This window comes from Ranitomeya variabilis, chromosome 8 (genome assembly GCF_051348905.1).
Source record: "Ranitomeya variabilis isolate aRanVar5 chromosome 8, aRanVar5.hap1, whole genome shotgun sequence".
In the NCBI taxonomy this organism is placed as follows: Eukaryota; Metazoa; Chordata; class Amphibia; order Anura; family Dendrobatidae; genus Ranitomeya; species Ranitomeya variabilis.
The window spans coordinates 157,323,808-157,345,881 of record NC_135239.1 but is presented as its reverse complement, the minus strand read 5'-3'; the positions used below and the strand labels follow the sequence as shown (position 1 = coordinate 157,345,881).

Sequence of the window (22,074 nt, the reverse complement as noted above, 5' to 3'; positions counted from 1 at the left end):
GGAAGCATGGGAGAAGGTCATGTGGTCACATGAGACCAAAATTCTACTTTTTGGTATCCACTCCACTCGCCGTGTTTGGAGGAAGAAGGATGAGTACAACCTAAAGAACACCGTCCAAACCGTGAAGCATGGTAGTGGAAACATCATACTTTGGGGGTGCTTGTTTTGCAAAAAGGTCAGGGTGACTGCACTGTATTGAAGGGATGATGGATGAGGTCACGTAAAGTGAGATTTTGGCCAACAACCTTCACTCTGTAAGAGCATTGAAGATGGGTCATTACTTGGTCTTCCAGCATGACAATGACCAGAAACACACAACCAGAGCAACTAAGAAGCATTTTAAGGTCCTAGCATGGCCTATAGCCAGTCTCCAGACCTGAAACCAATAGAAAATCTTTGAAGGGAGCAGAAAAATCAATGTTACCCAGAAACAGCCCCGAAACCTGAAAGATCTGGAGAAGATCTGTATGGAGGAGTGGGCCAAAATTCCTGCTAACTGTGTGCAAACTTGGTCAAGAACTACAGGAAACGTCTGACCTCTGTAATTGTAAACAAAAGTTTCAGTGCCAAATATTAAGTTCTGCTTTTCTATTTTTAGCAAATACTTATTTCATGCAAATTAAATGTTTATAAATCATACAATGTGATTTTCTGGTTTTATTTTTAGATTCTGGCTCTCACAGTTGAAGTGCACCTACAATGAAAATTACAGACCTCTCCATTCTTTGTAGGTGGGAAAACTTGCAAAATCAGCTATATGTCAAATTTACTTATTTTCCCCACTGTATAGCCGAAACAAAAAACTAAAAAAAACAACTATTACAATAGTAATTGTTAGCTTAATGCTATCCCCAATTTAAATCATTGGTGATAAAGAGCTTGCAGCTGAAGGCTGCTCTGTAACCTCTGCCTGTACTTCAACATCAAATCAAAGTAGTCCAAATACATTTCCACAACATTTCTGCTCAAAGCCCATCCCTTGGTTTTATTAATAGCAGCACTGAAAGACGTTTTTCTAAATCATGTGTGCTAGCAACATCTTATCAATTAAGCTAACCAATAACAATATCAAATTATCAGATTTTGCAAGAACTGGTGTGTAGCAAGACAATGGAAAATAATATACTTAAACTGATGATTTAAAAGGACCTTTTCCCAGACAAACAAAAAACCTGGCCACTTTTTAATGTAATGCCCCCTTCTCCCCTGAGTATGCCGGGTTTCGATTTTCTAAAATCTGCTAAACAGTTCCAGAGATATGAGCCTTTTTAAAAATCTACTAAGGAGGCGTGGCTCGTCCGCATCTCTAGGGGTGTGGCTCACCCAATTCTCTAGGGGGCGTGGCTTTAGGCTGCTCTCCATAATTACCCTGTGAGCCACGCCCCATTGAAAAGACAATAAAAAGTGGCAATAAAGTGCACATCTCTGGAACTCCATGCCGGATTTAAAAAAAACCCAAAACCGACTTACTCAGGGGAGCAGCAGGAATTAAATCAAATAAAAATACTAGCCACTTTTCACCCGGTGACAGGTCACCTTTAACAGGTGGAAACCAATTACAACACGACACCTTAGTGTTGACGGCATTTCCTCGCAACAAAAAGTGATGTTCATATGGCATCAGTCATTAACACAGATTAAGACCCCGCCTAATCACCTTCCCTAGGCTTTGTAGACTTTTGTTTGTCTGTTACTGCCCCAATGAATCAGAAAAGCAATGTTACAAATATTGTTGGTTAAAAAAGATCATACTGATATAGCTCCTCTGCAAACTAATATGCCTCTATGGATTTAGGCAGTGAACCAATAAGTTCTGTTACTGGTCACTGCAGTTACTGGTTGCTACACTCCCTCTACCTGCCAACTACAGACCGTGGAGGAGTCAGACAGAAGGACGGCAGGAGCAGACCAACAACTGGGTTTGCAAGGTATAACCAAAGAGATGACATTTTGCAAAGAAGCTGCATACACAAAGCATTGTTATATTAGGAGTGTTGTCCAAAAACTTATCTAATCACAGGATAGGTGAGCAAGGTCTGATCACTGGGGCACCGCCGCTACAGTCAACCCCCATGCTTCTTAACTGCTGGACCACCACAAGAGGAATCTGAATAGGGCTACAATGGGCATTCTCGACAGCGGTTCCAATGAAAGTCTATAGGACCGACAAACAGCTGAGTACGGAGATCAGGTTTTCTATCAGCCCCAAGTGGTCAAATGAAGCATCAGGGTAGGATCACACGACAGTCTTCTCTATATCTCAGCAAAATGGTCCGATTACTCTGATCAGAGTGGCATCAATTTTTCCGCAAAAGTAGAGAGGAGGGTGGTGGGTGGAGGGGTGGGGATTCTCTCTCTCTCCATTCGGTTAGTCTATGAACAAAACAAAAACACATACAAGCACTGATTTTTTTCAAGGTCCCATAGACTTGCATCACCGATTTTGATCAGATACTTGGATCAAAAATCAGACACGTCTATTTTTTTCTCGCAACGAGTGGTCCTTCAAAGAAATTAGAGACGTGCACATCCAGATAAAATATAAGTATGAAAACCAAGGATAGCGCTAGTCAGAGAAAATAGGATGTGTGCATGAGCCCTCAGGGTGCATTTACTCAATGAGCTGGGACTCAGCGATCAGACATTTTTCACCTGTACTGTAGAACATTGTGGGACAGACCCTGTAGGACAATTTACAAAATCCATCTATTCTCAATTTTTACATCAACTGGAAAAAGCTATAGTATGGCCACTCATGTGTACATAGTCTAAGTGAAGACAGCTTAGATTACCAACAAAATACTGGCTCCAATGCTGCATTCACATATCTGCGTGTCATGGTCTGAGTAATAATGTATGGACTGTCTGCCGTGGATCTCCTGACCCAAACTTGACCACCTCATTTATACCTGTCAGTTTTGGGTCAGTATACCCGCAGCCAGTCGGTGCATTAAGGTCTGCACACACACCGCACACGCGGATGTGCGAATGTAGGCTAAAGATTAGTTGCTTTCTTGTAACAGCACTCACTTTGGTCAAAATCTCATTTTGCGGACAAAAATCCAGCTGTTCCTTGGGCCAAGGCGTGGATAGGTAACACTTAGGTCGGATTTACCTACATATGAAATAATACACAGATATGTCAGATAATTAGGTCTCTGAAATAGGCAGCTTACCACATCACAAGTGATGAGGACTGGCAAGTCATGGTGCAAGCAGAAGCAAGAAGGGTTTTTCTTGGTGCAGCAACTGTACAAAGACAGACAGGAGACCACCATGTTCCACATTTCCTCCTCTTATACGCCCCACACTGCAATGCTGGCACTGATTGGCAAGCAGCTACTGTGGAGCAGGTAATCGGTGTAAACAGACCTGTAAACAGACTTACTTTTTATCCTCCGTCACCGCATCTCGTTCTAGAAGGATTTCCATAAACATGTTCAAGTATCTGAAACAGGCCATATTTTGGCTGCACATGTAAACTCCCCTGATTGCACCATTATTTCTGTCCCGACAAGTGGGCAACGTCTGCATATATGGGACTGTGCTATTTACACTCACCAAGTCATGTCCGGATTTTCAGAATTCTTAAAAAAAGAGCACTTAATAGTTGAGAACAACAGCTTAGGCATTTAGATATCGTGCATACAATAGTTTGGCTCAGTTTCTTTATAAATGTCATATAAGATGTTACATAGATTGAAAAATATATCATGTTTACCAGTGGGCCAGTTGATAACATTTGATAGCACACAGTTGCCCTGTAAATCGTACAGCATAAATCCACAATGTTAAAAAAAAAAAAAAATTATGAAGATTGCACTGAATAGCTTCCATTAAACTGGTGTGCATGGGCTTATTCTTCGTCTCACGTACAGACTTATGCCACATGGTTTCCATTGCACTCTCTTAAGAAAATACTGAAAATGAACCAGCCTCTTCCTGCATCAAAGTGAATGTAACCTTTGGGTTACTGCTGGATATTGCAGTCAGATACAAAAAGGAAAATGCCCAAAGGCTCCACTTCATCTGATTTTTTTCTTTTGCTTGGAGGAGACCGAATTCCACCATTAACAGAGATTGTCAACAACAGGTAATAAAACTGTAGTGAATGAGAAATAATAATAATAAAAAAAGTCAAAAGGATGTTTATAGGTCAGTCCGCCAACGCTGATGAACTTCAACCTCCTCTGGCACTACCAAGAGCAGCTCGCAGTTTTTGCCCCTTAGTTGCTGATGTAAAAAATTTCTGCCAAGAGAAAATCAGTAGATTAGCAAAAAAATAAATGTTCTGTTACTTCACAGTAGTTTAATGCAAAATAGAAAACATTAATTTGTGAGCTTCTGGACATGACTGGGTCGAAGCAACGGAGCACATTCATAAACCACACAGATGTGACATCACACTGGGCCAAATTCTGCTGAACTGTGTTAGTTATAATCAGGCGCCGCTCTGCAGCAGAGATCACAGCACTATGAGAGGATGAGTGCTGCTGTTCATTTTTGCAATGAGAGAGAGTTTACTTCTGCTGTTCCACGTTAGCTCTGGTTGTCTGTTGAACACCTGCAGTTTTTTAAAAGAAGGTCACAGTGATGGAGAAGGACAAACACCGGATTCAGGTCAGAAATAAGATGATTTTACTATCACCTGCTGCACCACCTCTCATCCTTCACCCCTCACCAGATAAAAAAACAAAAAAAAACCCAGATGCCTACAAGACCAGAAAAAGTGTAACTTGTCACCCTCCTCCTCCCTGCATCTCCAACACAAGGGACTCGCCTCAGGAAAGATAGCGTGCAGGTGAGTTGGGTACCACCTAGAGAATAATTTATACCCGACCTCATGAAAAAAGTATAGCAGAGCGAGGATTTCTGCGTTAAGGTGAAAATACGATTCCACTGATCTTTCGTTAGAGATGAACCCAAACCTCCTTCCCATTGTTTTTTAAACTCTTTTAAGGTTGGGCTGGGGGTTCGATAAGCAAGGATTATGAGAAGGATTAAGTGTGTCTTAATGGTCCCATATCCGAGAACGCAATCTTAAAAGGTTCCTTGACATTACTGTAAAAAGGTCTAGGTGGAAGTGAGTGGAAAAAGTGGGAAACCTTACCAACTCTCCAGGTACCCAGAGGAGACAGGGAAGAGAGGCTGAGAAGGCATTCCTTTGAAGGCCAGATATGTACATCCTCAAAGTGAGACACGTTGCAGCAACCCCCATTTAGCCAAGCACGAAAAACTGTCCTCTAACCCCAGGGAAAAAAAAGTGGATTACCCAAAATAGGGGACATAGAGGAAGAAGATAGCAGTAAGATAAAAATGGACAGTGGGATGAGCACAGCAAGCAACACTGGCCCCAATCGTAAGATAAGACTTTAGAGTTTTAACCAAAAAGAAGTCAAACCAACCCAGGCTGTCTCTCCCATTCCTACATCAATCCAGAATTGTAGAGTGGCAAGACGTTATATAATAGGATCTGAAATCAGGCAACGATATGCCTACTGAGGATGTAAAAATTTTTATTAGGTTTCTGCTGAATCGGGGAGGTTTACACACCATATGAACTTGGTTTCAACTGAAGCAAGACTCCTGAAAAAGGATGAAGGAACTTCAATCGGAAGGGCTTGAATGACTTACAGAATCCTTAGAAGGATGTTCATCTTAAAGACTGCGCTTCTACCAAACCATGTAAAAGCATTCCTCATCTATCTTGAGCAGTCTTCCTATACCAATTGAAATAGTTTAGGGAAATTAAGAAAGTCAAACTTATGTCTCTAGGTAACAATATGCCTAAAAATTTTATAGCTGACTTAGCCCATTTAAAGCTGAAAGCAGCTTTAAGAGGCAGTAAAACGGAGGAAAAAGTTTTAAGGTTCAGTCTCAAATTTGGAGAAATTAATTTTAAAATTAGACAGGCCATTGTGTGTATGGAATTCTGCCATCAAGTTTGGGAGTGATGTGGCCGATTATTAATGAAGAAAAGCAGATCATCTGCATAGGCCGCGATCTAATACGAGGAGCCGCGAATACATAGGCCTATAATTTTCATGTTACACCAGATCCTTCTGAGGAACGACTAATGCGAGTATGAAAATTAAATGAGGTAGTGGGCATCCCTGATGTGTACCATTGCGAATAGCAAATTCCCGAGAAATGACTCCCATTTTCCTTTACCCGGGCAGTTGGCTTTGTGTACAGAGCAGAAAATCATCTAAGCAACTTTGACTTCAGCCCTATACTACAGAGTGTCTCATTCAAGAAGGTCCGGTTTACCCTGTCAAATGCCTTTTCCACATCAGTAGATAGAAGCATAAGAGGTTGTGAAGTCCCTTTGACTATGAATGAGGTGCAATGCCTTAGTTGTTTTGTCGCTAGCCTCTTTACCTCTCATGAAACCACCTCATCTGGGTGAATAGTATCCATTAAAAATGGAGAATCTGGCAGCAAGCTTTTTTGGTAAATAAAATATCAAAATTGATGATTGAGATGCGCTTATAACTTGCACATGGAGATGGGTCTTTTCCTTCCTTATAAATGACTGATATAGGAGCTTGTAAGGAATCCCCGGGAAAGGGGAATCGCCGCATCTTCAATTGAAGCTGGAAATTAGATGAGGAGAAAGATACTCCAAGACCGGTTTAGGCTATGCGCACATGTTGCGGATTTACTGCGGATCCGCAGCGTTTTTTTCCGTACAGAAACGCTGCAGATCCACAAGTAATTTACAGTACAATGTAAATCAAAGGAAAAAAAAAATTGCTGTGCTAATGGTCCGGAAAATTCCGCACAGAAAACGCTGCGGATCAAAAGAAAAAGCATGTCATTTAATTGTGTGGATCTGCAGCGTTTTTGTACCCATTCCATTATAGAAATCCGCAGGGGTAAAAAAAGCATGAAATCTGCAAAAAATCCGCATAAAAAACGCATCAAATCTGCACCTGCGTTTTCTGCCAAGAGATGCAGAATCCACACAAAAAATTCCAGAGGCAAATCCGCAACGTGTGCACATAGCCTTATAGTAGGGCAAGGAGAGCCCATCCCGGCAAGGGGCCTTCACATATTTGGACTCCTATGACTGTTCGTAACTCCTGTTCAGTAAATGGCAGCTCAAAGAAATCGGTGCCGGTGTCAGATAAAGTTGGTAACTCGGACTCTTATGTACATTTGAATGCGAGACTTGAGGTCCGCATTTTGCGTTACCAGATTATTTGAATCCACAGAGTTACAGGGAGTAACAGAAGCTTTTATCGGCAATGTGGGAATGAAAATGTTTGCGCTGTCACAACTGATACATGTAGAGGAAACATAAGTGTTGGATTTCTGTACCCAAAGGGCTCTAGCTAATGACTTGCCGCTGTTATTTATTATTGCCTAAGGGGTACTTCCGTCTGTAACTTCGGTAACGGAAATCCTGGGTCGCTGATTGGTCACGGCCAGCCGGCCGCGACCAATCAGAGAGATTGGAGCGGGAGTTAAACACCGCTTCACTTTTTACTATTGTTGCTGCCTATGCAGCATCAATAGTAAAAACATAGAATGTTAAAAGTAATATAATAAAAAAACATTATATTCTCACCTTCCGAAGTCCGCAGCAGCCTTTCCCGCTCCTCTCGCTCCGGTCCAAACAATGCATTGCAGCAATGACTCGAGATCACATAGCAGTCTCGCGAGATGATGACATAGCGGTCTCGTGAGACCGCTAAATTATCATGGGTTATTGCCGAAAGGCATTACTGGGAACGGAGCGTCGCGAGGAGCATCGGTAAAGGCCTCGGCTGGATCTGGTGGCCGACGGAAGGTGAGTATATAACTATTTTTTATTTTAATTGTTTTTTTTAACAGGGATATGGTGCCCACATTGCTATATACTACGTGGCCTGTGTTATATACTGCGTGGCCTGTGCTATATACTATGTGCCTGTGCAATATAGTATGTGGCTGTTATATACTGCGTGGGCTGTGCAATATACTACGTGGGCTGTGCAATATACTACGTGGGCTGTGCAATATACTACGTGGGCTGTGCTATATACTACGTGGGCTGTGCTATATACTACGTGGGCTGTGCTATATATGGTGTGGTCTGTTATACAGTTAAGTCCATATATATTTGGACAGAGACAACATTTTTCTAATTTTGGTTATAGACATTACCACAATGAATTTTAAACAAAACAATTCAGATGCAGTTGAAGTTCAGACTTTCAGCTTTCATTTGAGGGTATCCACATTAAAATTGGATGAAGGGTTTAGGAGTTTCAGCTCCTTAATATGTGCCTCCCTGTTTTTAAAGGGACCAAAAGTAATTGGACAATTGACTCCAAGGCTATTTCATGGACAGGTGTGGGCAATCCTTTTGTTATGTCATTCTCAATTAAGCAGATAAAAGGCCTGGAGTTTGAGGTGTGGTGTTTGCATTTGGAAGGTTTTGCTGTGAAGTAAACATGTGGTCAAAAGGAGCTCTCCATGCAGGTGAAACAAGCCATCCTTAAGCTGCGAAAACAGAAAAAACCCATCCGAGAAATTGCTACAATATTAGGAGTGGCAAAATCTACAGTTTGGTACATCCTGAGAAAGAAAGAAAGCAATGGTGAAATCATCAATGCAAAAAGACCTGGGCGCCCATGGAAGACAACAGTGGTGGATGATCGCAGAATAATCTCCATGGTGAAGAGAAACCCCTTCACAACAGCCAACCAAGTGAACAACACTCTCCAGGAGGTCGGCGTATCAATATCCAAATCTACCATAAAGAGAAGACTGCATGAAAGTAAATACAGAGGGTTCACTGCACGGTGCAAGCCACTCATAAGCATCAAGAATAACAAGGCTAGACTGGACTTTGCTAAAAAACATCTAAGAAAGCCAGCACAGTTCTGGAAGAACATTCTTTGGACAGATGAAACCAAGATTAACCTCTATCAGAATGATGGAAAGAGAAAAGTATGGCGAAGGCGTGGTACAGCTCATGACCCAAAGCATACCACATCATCTGTAAACACGGCGGAGGCAGTGTGATGGCTTGGGCATGCATGGCTGCCAGTGGCACTGGGTCACTAGTGTTTATTGATGATGTGACAGAGGACAGAAGCAGCCAAAAGAATTCTGAGGTATTCAGAGCCTCCATACTGTGTGCTCAGATCCAGCCAAATGCAGCAAAACTGATTGGTCGTCGTTTCATACTACAGATGGACAATGACCCAAAACATAAAGCCAAAGCAACCCAGGAGTTTACTAAAGCAAAGAAGTGGAATATTCTTGAATGGCCAAGTCAGTCACCTGATCTCAACCCAATTGAGCACGCATTTCACTTGTTAAAGACTAAACTTCAGACAGAAAGGCCACAAACAAACAGCAACTGAAAACCACCGCAGTGAAGGCCTGGCAGAGCACCAAAAAGGAGGAAACACAGCGTCTGGTGATGTCCATGAGTTCAAGACTTCAGGCAGTCATTGCCAACAAAGGGTTTTCAACCAAGTACTAGAAATGAACATTTTATTTAAAATTGTTTAATCTGTCCAATTACTTTTGGTCCCTTTAAAAACAGGGTGGCACATGTTAAGGAGCTGAAACTCCTAAACCCTTCATCCAATTTTAGTGAGGATACCTCAAATGAAAGCTGAAAGTCTGAACTTCAACTGCATCTGAATTGTTTTGTTTAAAATTCATTGTGGTAATGTCTATAACCAAAATTAGAAAAATTTTGTCTCTGTCCAAACATATATGGACTTAACTGTATACTGCGTGGGCTGTGCAATATACTATGTGGCTATGCTATATACTACGTGGCTGTGCATTCTAGAATACCCGATGCGTTAGAATCGGGCCACCATCTAGTGTTCATAATAATTACGAGTACATTTAGAGAGCACAGCTTTTGCCTTATATAAGATTAGAAATCAGAGTGACTTGCGTCTAACCAGCAGTGACTCAACTGCTGGGGAACGATTATGTGGCATTTCCACAAGTCGCCAATCTCCCCCAGCGGACAAGCAATCTCCTGCGCAGGTTCTCATTTTATATAGGCCCCATGCTTAATAAGAATCCCTTTGACCACACTCTTGTGCCTCCCACACAATACAATGGTCTGTTTCCTCAATAGAGTTAACAGCAAAGTATGTGTCGAGAGACTTCTGTAGGTCCGACTTCACGATAGTGTCATCGGAAAGAGACACGTTCAAGCGCCGTTGGCTGGTACAGGTTTTTCACGTACGTGTTTTATACGGACGTGTGAAGGAGGCCCGATTATGGGAGAAGTCCGTGAGACATTATATGTCTCACACTGGTAACACCTAATTTAATGTAAAATAATCTCTGGAGGCAGATTCTCGGGGAGATCAGTGTCTGGCCCATAGATCTTATTAGCTCATTTACATTTTTACATATAAAAAGAAAACCCATGGATTTCTCTGGAATAAGACATCAGACTGCACATATCAAGTTAGAATTTTATTCAGGTTTTTATAGACTGTCTAGGAGGGTTAGGTTAATTCTACCGAGATTCCCATTAATGACTCAATTTCATCTTATTAAAAATGTACTTGGGTTACTCATACCTGACTATAATTCTGCAAAATCCAAGACTTTCTGCAAACATATTTCAAAGAATTGCTGCCATTTTGAAGGCAGAGGGCTGTCACACTAAATATTGACTTAAGGTTTTCTTTTTAATTTTTCATTCATTTTGCGTTCTGTTAATTGATAAAAATAAACCATCAACACGATTTTATAAAGCATTCTTACTTTGCAGAATTTTTTCCCACACCTGCCTAAAACCTTTGCAAAAAACAGTATATCTACATTCCTCCACATTGAAATTGCAACACTAAGAAGGGAGAGTTGTGGAACTATGGAAGTCACAGGTTGGATGATAGGCAGGTTAATTATATGCAAATGATGAAAAAATATTCGAAACATATTGATTTATTCAGTATCAAGTATGAATGCCACACACACTGGCATCTTCATCTGTCCTCGGTACTGCTCCGATTCGGCTTCTGCAGGTTGTGACCTAAAGGATTGCTCATATGTTTTCTAGGTGGTCTGGAAGTCATAACTCAAGGCAAGTATGAGAGCCAGAAGGCGGCTCTCAAACTTACATTGGGGCGTGTGACTGTTACCTCTGACTTTCAGTCAGTCAGAAGTTGTGGTCACAAGATGGCGGATCTGGACCAGAACGGCACGGATAACAGTTTCTGGTAAATATATATTACTAGGGTCAGAAAAATTACATTAGTTGCACCACTCCAGTGGTGAAATTAAAAAAAATTGCTTAAGTGGCGCTTTAATTGTTGACTGAGTAAAGTTTTGCCACGTTGAATGCACTTGCATAAATCATCAAGATTCGATGCTGGCAGCTCCCTATGCATTTGGTGACCAATGACATCACAGATGTGCACAATAGAAGACATGTCCAGAGACGCTGTAGGCTATGGTAGCACCTTTAGCCCACACAGGCTGCTCACAACACGAGCAACATACCGTCTGGCGTTGTATGAAATAACGGCTCCTGGGACACTTTGGAGAAATGGCGGCACCAATGGTCCCACAGCCAAACCAATGTAATGCAGAGTTATTGTACCTGGAGTGAAGACTAGAGGGGTTTGGCTACCGTACATTATGCCATCTGTCATACCAGTAACAGTCCCAGAATTATTGTTTCACCATTAAAAACACGCCAAGGCGTCTAAGGCATCTCAGTGCACTCCAAAGACATACTGATAGGGAAATTAGATTGTGGGCCCCAGTGGGGACAGTGATGATAATGTCTTTAAAGCGCTGTGGAATTAATGGCGCTACATAAGTGAGTAACATAAATAAAAGGTATTTCTGCATGTGACACTTGATACTGAGTAAATCAAAACACTTTGAAAAATGTTGTTTCCATTTTCAATCGTTTGCATATCATTAACATTAGAAATGAGCGAATCATTTTGAATGGAGTTCTACAAATAAATCGGCATGCGTCAAAATTTGGACTTTTGGTAATTCGCTTCTACAATGTCTAGCAAAATGGTGGCCGTGAGATGACATTTTTTTCTGAACCATATTGGGCCATCAAAATAAGTTAAAAAAAAAATTCTTATACTCGCTCACCTTACCACTCACCTCTAAAGACCCTCTACTACTCAACGCTATCCGTCTGGTCCTCGCCACATCTTCTGATCCCCGTTGCTCACAATGGAATCCTCGAGATCACGAACGCAGAGTTGACTTACTGCTCGCTTGTGCAGAACCCTTCCGAATGCCATTCGACAGTGCAAGAGGCCCAAGGATTCCATCACAAGTGACAGGGAATAAGAAGATGAACCAGACGGGTGGCTGTGATAAGATTGTTCTTACTTTTTTTATATGTGATTATTTTGTTCTAAGGTCTAGAGAGACCCTGGAATATAATAAGGGACGTTAAGTTCGCAGGGAATAACTTCTCCACAAATCGAATTTCCAGGGAAAAATTGGATAAACAGGAAAGTCTGAATTTTGCCTGATCAGCTCATCTGCAATTAACATGTTTATCCATCAAGTGATTTCCATAATTTCACGACTTTTTCTTCTTGGTGTTCCGATTTCAATGTTGAGAAATGTATAAACAGGCCCCAGATTCATCAAGATTGCCATTGTTCATGCTGATACCCTCTTAATTAATCAGGAGCGTTGGCCAAGTGGTGTGCACCTCTGTATGCTCCACACCACAAATCTTACTCCGTTTGGGGACTGGAGTAAGTTTTGGAGCTTGTCATGAATTTGACAAGCAGGGGCAGCAATCTCCCCCATCCTTTCACCAGTACACCCACTTTGTTGGAGAAGGGCAAAAATGACTTGAGAATGCATATACAAGGCAGCCAAACGCAGTTCAGGATGACGCAGGCAGTCCGTGCATCACGGCCCATGTTTGGACTGCGAACTGTGGATGTGTGAAACCAACAAAAGGGAACCATTGCTGAAGTACTCATTTATATCAGCAGCAATTCATTTTTTTGTTTATTTAGGACATTGATGAAGCTAATGATTTTCTAAAAAAAAAAAAAAATAAATAATCATATTTTTGCTGATGGAAAGCAATGTTGCTCACGGCAAATGCACATGACATGACAATGCGGAACATCCTTTATACCCTGCATAGTGTTACGTTGACACTGTTTGTAAAATGGTGGGGAAACACTTTAACCTAGACATCCCTACCAAATTTCGGTTTACAAGCAGGAGTTTTGGGAGGGAGATTATCAAGTAGTGCCGTGCTCTGGAAATGATGAATTCATTCAAAGCAATATTACTCAAATATAGTTTGGTAGTTTTAAACTAACTATTTTCAATCATTGATTTGTAAAAACGAATGACACAGGGATGTCAAAAACATATTAATAGCATGCAAATGAAAACAGATGATTTCTCATATGCTCGTGTGAACTTAGCCTTAATATCGAATATCTGTCTATCAAGACTTCTGATGAACCGGCTGGGGATGCCGCGACGAGGTAGACAACTGAGACCGGCTCTGATGAGTACCACACCCTTATCTGTGTATTTTGGTTGGGATATATCTGGCTATGTTTAATTTATTAGTTTATTTCTGGCTTGTATATCAGGGTCAGCTAGGGCCTCTGAGGGACAGCCATCGGTGAGAGGGGGTGCCATCATCGTTCCCTATGGTGCCAATCTCCTCAACTACGCAGTATCAGCTTGCTATAGGTACAGATTAGGGAAATGTTTCAGCAGTATCATTAAATATGTGGTCAGTGTATATGTCCATAGCAATCCATTGAGCTGCGTGGATTTGTTAATTTTAAGCGTGAGATATAGATAGATAGATTATATATAGATTAATTTTAAGAGTGAGACATACTCACCTGCTCCTGGCGAGGTCCCTGCATCTCCAGTCTCCGGTGCTGACAGCTTCTTTCAGCGTGAGCAGTCACATGGTACCGCTCATTACAGTAATGAATATGGACCCGACTCCACTCCCATAGGGGTGGAGCCACATATTCATTACTGTAATGAGCGGTAACGGTGACCACTCAAAGCTGGAAGAAGCTGTCAGTGCCCGGAGACCGGAGATGCAGGGACCGCGCCAGGAGCAGGTGAGTATAATGGGGAGGGGGAGCACTGCGTGATATTCACCTCTCCTCGTTCCGGCGCCACTCCGTCTTCCGCGTCCTCTGCAGTGACGCTCAGGTCAGAGGGCGCAATGACGTGGTTAGTCCACGCCCTCTGCCTGAATGTTAGTGCAGAGGACACGGAAGACACAGCGATGCCGGATCGAGGACAGGTGAATATTGCAAGTGCCGGGGGCCTGAGCAACTAGAGGAGAGTATGTGATTTTTTTTTTAATCGCAGCAACAGCATATGGGGCAAATGTCTCTATGGAGCATCTTATGGGGCCATAATCAACATTTGTGCAGCATTATATGGGGCAAATATCTCTCTGGAGCATTATATGGGGCAAATATCTCTCTGGAGCATCTTATGGGACCATATGGATATTCAAAAACACTTAACCTAGTGATATCTCAATTAATTTTACTTTTATTTGTATCTATTTTTATTTTTGAAATTTACCAGTAGCTGCTGAATTTTCCACCCTAGGCTTATACTTGATTCATTAAGTTTTCCAAGTTTTTTGTGGCAAAATTAGGGGGGTCGGCTTATACTCGAGTATATACAATATATTGTCTTTTAGGATGTGATAACAATCCCTTGTATGTTAGTGTTGAGAGCATTTCTTTGTTATTAATTGGTTTTAAGTTTGGTACATTATTGTGTAAAGATTTGTTATTTCTATGGATAGGAGTGCTCATCATTACTGTAATGCCCCTTCCTCTTTTTTTGTTGCATCAGCACTGGACCAGGGACTAATGTGCAAAATGGTTTTTGCGCTTTCGTGGTTTCTTTACCCCTTCCCCTAAGAGCCATCACTTTTTTTTCTCTGTGACAACAGTCATATGAGTGCTTGTTTATTTTGCAGGACAAGTTGCACTTGTAAACTACAGCATTAATTTTATCATGTGACAAGCTGGAAAGTGGGGAAAAGATAGTGGCAAAATTGCAAAGAAAAAAAAAGAAAAGTAAAAATTACCTAGACATAGGATTCTCCAGGCCAGTATAATTATGGCAACACAAAATGTGTTTAGTTTAGTTCTTGCTTCTTTATTTAACCCCTTCACAACATATGATATATATTTACGCCATATGTCATGTCTCAGACACTGATGTACTCTTTCCCGGCATATGACTAACAGCCGCACTGGCAGGGCATCATTCTATGTGTCCATCACGTGATGGCAGGGTGCCGATAGGTAGACAAAGACAGCCAGGAGTCTGCTGAACAACTCCGTACTTGTCATGACGATTCTCCTGTGAACAGCCAGCCTGTAATTGGCACTCATTGTGATTTTCACTATGCATAGCCGTGCGGATGGTGCACTGCTGTGTATAGCACAAGCAATCGGACGATTTCAGCTTCATGTTTCCAACGGAGACTATTAACTACAGTAATTGGTTAAAAAAAAAAAAAGAAAAAAAAAAAGCAAGTTCAAATCATCCTCAGCCCTATTATAATAAATAAAAAACAACAAGTGGTATAACGAGAAGAAAAAAAAAAAATCTAAACACCAGGATTACATAATTTGGGGGGGGGGCAGCTTCAACATTGCAATAAAAGGCGATTAAAATACTATCTCAAAATGGCATCACTAAACGCCAGCTCGGGGAGTGTAGAATAAGCCACCATACGGCACTATATCCCTAAAGTTTAAAGCAACATGAAAAACGAATAAACAAAGATCTGTAAATGAAACATTGTAAACTAAAAACGGGTTAAGTGGTTGAAAAATCTCGGAAATATGTATTTAGAAAAAAAAAAAAAAAAGTTTGCTTATGTCGCCAATTTTCAAGACCCATATTTTCAATTTTTGGTTGGTGGAGCAGTGTGGGGGCTAATTTTTTGCATGCAAAGCGGTTTTTATGGATACCATTTTGGGATAGACATGATGTTTAGATTGCTTCTTATTATGGTTGTGACAGGGATGCTCATAGACCGTTAAAATAGCGTGCACTGGGTAGCATGCTAAAAATGCTGGTGTCAGCGATTGACAGGGGCAACCAACAGGCTAGAAGCTGCGGGCGGAAGCTGTGAGAGGGAGATGATGGCTGATTTATTCAGTAAAGATGCGGGCTCATCTCCTGAGCCTGCGTTAAAGGTAGGGAACAAAAATATTACGTATATTACGTAGTTAGAAAAGTCAAAGTAAAGTTTTTGGTGTACAATTTCTGTAGTAAAAATAATTTCATACAAATTTGGTGCAGAAGTTTAGGTTGTCAACATTTTAGCAAGATCCCAGAGACATGGGGTTATAGGAAATTATCTGAATATTTTTATGTGCAGTGGAATGCACATTAAGTTTTAAACTTTATGTGCAGTCCCTGTAGAATGTAAGCCCACAATGGCAGGGTCTTCTGCCCTCTGTATCAGTCTGCTATTGTTAGTTTGCTTACTGTAAGTGATATCTGAAATTTCTTCGTAACCCCTTCTCATGTACAGCACCATGGAATCAATTGTGATTATATCTATCTATCTATATATATTAAAAATATGCAGCAATTTAATCTGAGAAACGTATTTTGTATTTTTTTTTTTTGGAGCTCAGTGGTCAAACATCATAATGTCTAACCTTCCCAAAAATTCAACTAACTGCAGAGGGCTACTCTTAGTAAGCACCTGTGCACAACTGATTTCTGTGTGGAGGTGACAGTCAGTCTTTTGATATTTGTATACACAGGCCCTCTGACTGACACACAACCCATCAGCCTGTGGTAGTTTTAATCACAGCAGGATCCTATCTACTCAAATAAATGTAGGCCATCAGCCCAGGAGAGGAAACACATTAGGTTAGGTCCAAACAAAATCGCCTTGTCGTTGGCTGCTGGGTATACATGAATTAGCCAATTATGTGCTACGTAGTGATGAGCGGGGTTTTCCGAGCATGCTCGGGTGGTCTCCTGAGTATCTTAGACATGCTCGGAGATTATGCTTGAGTCATGGCAGCTGCATGATTGGTGGCTGCTAGACACAGAGTACACTTGCTCATCACTAGTGCCAAGTATTCTAATGTTTCTATAATTTATAGAGAAGTAATGCAATTCAAATATTTCAGGTTTGCATGCTGTAGCGCTACACAGTGCTACTTTATTACTTCCCAAACGTTCAGTAATCATGGCTGGCAGATAATTAAGAGCATGCTGTTAGAGCCTTAAAATTTCAGGATTACATATTAAGTAAAAATAAGAACATGAACTTTAGGTATTAACATTTTCTAGTAAAATCAAAATTGAAAAATATTTTGAATTGAATATTGTGCGATGGTCTGCTAGCCATGTAATGAACACTCAAATCTGAGCACATGGCAAACTTCCAAGGGAAAGAAGGGAATACAGGCTGTGCAGAGGGCTTTAGGGTACAAGAAAAGGGATTCATAGAAAATTACAAAAATCATTTGATGTGTGATAAGTTTAGAAACATCCTTTATGCAAAGTCCTGGCTTGTCGGGGCATGTGTCACACTAATAGGGGGACAAAAAAAAAAAAAGATATTCTATGGGAGATCTGGCACCGTTTTGGGCCTGTTACCTCCTTTTTTGGGGGGCATACTTTTGTGAAATTGGCCCTGTGACTATACTTGTGGCCTTGCTTCCTGAAGTGTTGTGCTCCCTCACTTCCTTGATAATCACCTTTTGATACTCCAGGAAAGCGTGTGCTGAACCACACATACACATTGTACAATGCGGTCAGCATGACGTACGCGGCCAGCTTCTTACACCAAATTCTGCCCTTCTATATGGTGCCGAATGGCTGTGGCATCTGATCGGACAGATCCATCCTGCCTATATACTACTGTAAACCTGAATTCACTGGGTCTTGTGGACTTCCATACTGGTACCTTACAATGGGATGGGAGTAGTACAATGGCCGTGTATTGTGGTCAAGATCAGGATGGCTTCATACCTGACAATATTTGGTTACTGCCTGATGCCCTACTCTCACCCCTGGCAAGCCTTTGCTTTAGCAGTGACCAAGGGAGGCCTTATTTGTTCTTCTATATGGTTCCACATGCCACCATACTTCTGAAAGTCAAGCACTGGAGTAATGGGATGCATTACTTGTCCACACAGAAATGGCAGCCAAGCCATGGTTCTTCGGTGGATGCACTAACGCCTACACAATTATTCCCACTTACACCCAGGAACGGGGACATTCCTGGTGTCCTTTCCTTCATCGATGCAGAATCTATAGGCCCCCCTTGTTGTACTCTCACATAGCTTGTATAATTTCATGCCAAAACGTGCCCTCTTACTGGGCAAACACTGGCAGAAACAAAGACCCCTCCTCAGAGTGAACCAAGAACTTGATTATGCAAATATTTTGCTCAGAAATGTATGCCACAGTAAATATGGCACTGGAATGGTATATGGAGATTTATAGGGGCATTTATGGGAAAAACCACTGAGCTGGGGAAGTGGACAACCTCTGATAGGCACCACCTGCTGCTCAGAACCACACTGTGCACACCAATCCAGTTTTACCTCTCACTAGAGCTCGCGCAATGGGTTTTCAGAAGTAGAGAACTGTAGATGTTTTTGGTATAGCACAAATGAGGTCCCCTGAAAATTCGATTTAGAGGCTGCCCACTCCAACTTTCCAGGAAAAAGATAGACATGCATATTTTGTTACTTCTATCTGCAAGTAAAGAGAATGCACTACTAGGTTTCACCTGGAAATTGCGCATGACATTCTTGTGATCCACAGGATCACAGGCCAAAGTACTTTACGGACATTATCCAGAACATTCCAGCCACAGATTATCTTCCTCTAAGGCTAGGTTTCCATTGTAGAAAAATGGTGGTTTTTCCGCTGCGTATTCGCATGCCGAAAACCTGCTGTTTCATAGCGCCAGCGAAGAGCAGGAGATTAAGAAATCTCACACACATGCTGCAAGATATATCTGCTGCTTACATTGACCCAAGCTCCGGATTTAGATGAGAATGTAACTTTTTGCACTGCAAATAGTGAAATGTCTGTCTCTCCGCTGCGCCATCTCATTGCGAGGTTGTCTGCAGTGGAAATGCTACATGGGACCGTAGGCCAATAATCATCCTTGCTGAAAAATAAAAACCTGCTCAGATTCTGCTGGGAAGCCATGGTTTGCACAGATGACTAATTATCCAGCTTACCTTAGGTCATCGTCATTGCCAATCCTCACAGGCCTCTTTAATTTGGAATCTAGGTTGAAATAAGTGCCACCGACCTCACGCACACATATCCAATGCTGCCTCTTAAGGGGCAGCTTCAGGGGTCCCCAAGAGAGACTGGATGGAAGATTCATAATGAATCCAGTAACATTAGAGAGTGAAATCAAGCCAACATCCCTACGGAGAGAATGAGAAACAATATTAGGAAAGAAAAAAAAACAACAACAAAAAACACAACCCATAACATATATTTGATACTCCGTGTACAGCACCATGGATTCAATGGTGCTATATAAATAAATAATAATACTCCGACATCCGGAAGGAGATGCAGAAATTTTATTAGCTAAATTCTTCTGTTCAGCATACTTAGGCGTGTCCTGATCCGACTCACATTGGTAAATTCCATCATAAACACACAATGACTCAGAAAATGAAATCATAGATACACGGGATACAGGAAAATAAGGAAAATCCCTTATAATATCGACAGCAGTGCTTTAGGAAATTAAGACCATGTCCGATTTATCTTACATCAGTCTGAAGGCCTACATACAGCTGGTGAAATAAGTTTTGGACTGGTCACCAATTTTCAAAGTAAATATATTTCTAAAGGTGCTGTTGACATGAAATTCTCACCAGATGTCATTAACAACCCATCCAATCCACACAGGCAAAGAAAGCAAACCATAGATGTTCATAAATAAAGTTATGTGTTGTCATAGATGTAATAGTAAAATCTATAAAAGCCATCTCATAGTTTATCATACATTAAATGGAGCAAAATTTAGCACTATATTAACCTCCATGACCTCTGCAGCGCGGAGCCTCCCCCTGCTGCCAACAGGTAATTAAAGTTGGTTATTTGCTGGATCGCAGACCAGGCATGGCAGACAGGGAAATTAAAGAGACTATGGATTTATGGCTGGGGGAGACAACTTATCAACCATGGTCTTACTGTGACCAGAATGGCACGCAAACTGCTCGAGTACAGACTCCAGCATGAATATTGTGGTTTATATGAATAGCATAGACATGACAGATATGAGAGACATATTTCAGGTTGGCGCTGTAACACTCATTAAAATGATACCTGGGTGATGAAATCCGCCTTGTGCTTGTTTAATCTTTATTTGTAGTTTTCAGTTAATGAGATTCTCGCTCTTCGGGGCGTCTCTATGTGGTGCTCTGCTTAGGTATTCATACTGATGGCTTATGGCAGGTTACTGATCCCTCACTTAGCTGCCCCCTATTTTATATACTGAATATATGGTTTAAAAAAAAAATTTACACTCAGCCGCCACTGTAGCATGACGGCATCTATAATATCCATTTAATTATTTTATTTTGGGATATAAATAATAAAAAAAAACAAACAAGCAAAAAAACACCTTAAAATGGTGCCAGCCACACATGCACAGTAGCATCTATCGGGTCGACAAAAGATGCTACTGTTCAGGACCGGCCAGCACAATTGTAATCAGTATAACAGAGCCAACCTGACACTGTGGGTTGACATGCAGTGCCTTTTGACCTCTAAACATGGTGTGTATTATGGCATCCATAAAGTTCAAGTTTGGTCTCATCTGATCAGACTATATTCTCACAGTATATCACAGGCTTGTCTAAATGTTGTTGAACAAACTTTAAGGCTATGTGCGGATTAGGCTCAGGAATTTTTTGTGCGGATTCTGCATCTCTTGGCAGAAAACGCAGGTGCGGATTTGTCACGTTTTTTGTGCAGATTTTTGTGCGTTTTTTACCCCTGCGGATTTCTATAATGGAATGGGTACAAAAATGCTGCAGATCTGCAAAAAAGAAGTGACATGCTACTTCTTTTAATCAGAAGTGTTTAAGCACAGAGTTTTCCGCACCATTAGCACAGCGGGTTTTTTTTCTCATTGATTTACATTGTACTGTAAATTACTTGCGGATCCGCAGCGTTTCTGCAAGGTAAAAAATGCTGCGGATCCGCAGGAAATCCGCAGCGTGTGAACATAGCCCAAAAGCAGTTTAAACTTGAACATGCTTGTTATTCAGCACTTGCGTGGTGAGCGTGCATACAGGCCATGGAGGTCGAGTGCATTACGTCTTGTTTCCTTTAAAACAATTGAGAGCAAAGATTGCAAATTAGGTTTATTAGCAAAATTTACAATGGGGGGTTAACCAATTTTGTTTTTAGCTCTATAGCAATTAAGAAAGCCTGAAATTACATTTTTGTATAATATTTACACAAAAAAAGTTGTAAATGTGCCTTACAGCTTATAATAAGAAGGGTAAGAAATCTAAATGTATAATAGTAGTGGTTGGGCTACTTAAAAGCGAAAAAAACAAAACCCTACGTAAGCAGTTTAACAAGGTAAAGCTATTCATGGGCACACAAAACCCTAGAAAAAACATTTACCCTTGCGAGCTGTACTTTGCTAAACCTATAACCCCTTCACAACATGCGCCATACATGTACGGGAGATCAAAAGATCGTATCTGCACCAAAATGTTATCATTAAAAATGTAAATGTCAAAAATAAGCCCTCACTTCACTTAAATTAAAAAGAACCTAGACATGTTTGGTGGCTATGAACTCAATGACCTGGAGAATCATAATGGCAGGTCAGTTTTATCATTTGATGAACATGGTAAAGAAAAAAAAATCCAAAAAAACAGTTGTGGAATTGAATTTTTTTTTTGCAATTTCACCGCACGTGGAATTTTTTTCCTGTTTTTGAGTACATGATATGGTAAAACCAATGGTGTTGTTCAAAAGCCCCCACATGGCCATATTGAAACAAACGCAAAAGCAAAAAAGGGCTCCATCTTGAAGGGGTTAAAAAAAAAT

General features: G+C 41.1%; 1 protein-coding gene across 2 annotated transcripts in view; it reads right to left on the bottom strand.

Moving 5' to 3' along the window:
- Window positions 1-3,654: 3,654 nt before the first annotated feature.
- Window positions 3,655-22,074, bottom strand: part of JOSD1 (Josephin domain containing 1) — a 30,529-nt gene continuing 12,109 nt past the window's right edge. For both annotated transcript variants that reach the window (XM_077278797.1, XM_077278796.1), the window contains exons 4-5: window positions 19,221-19,415; window positions 3,655-4,249 (exon numbers count right to left, since the gene is read on the bottom strand). In XM_077278797.1, coding sequence (XP_077134912.1) covers window positions 4,150-4,249; window positions 19,221-19,415 — 295 coding nt within the window. In that variant the 3' untranslated portion in view covers window positions 3,655-4,149. The remainder of the gene's footprint in view (window positions 4,250-19,220; window positions 19,416-22,074) is intronic.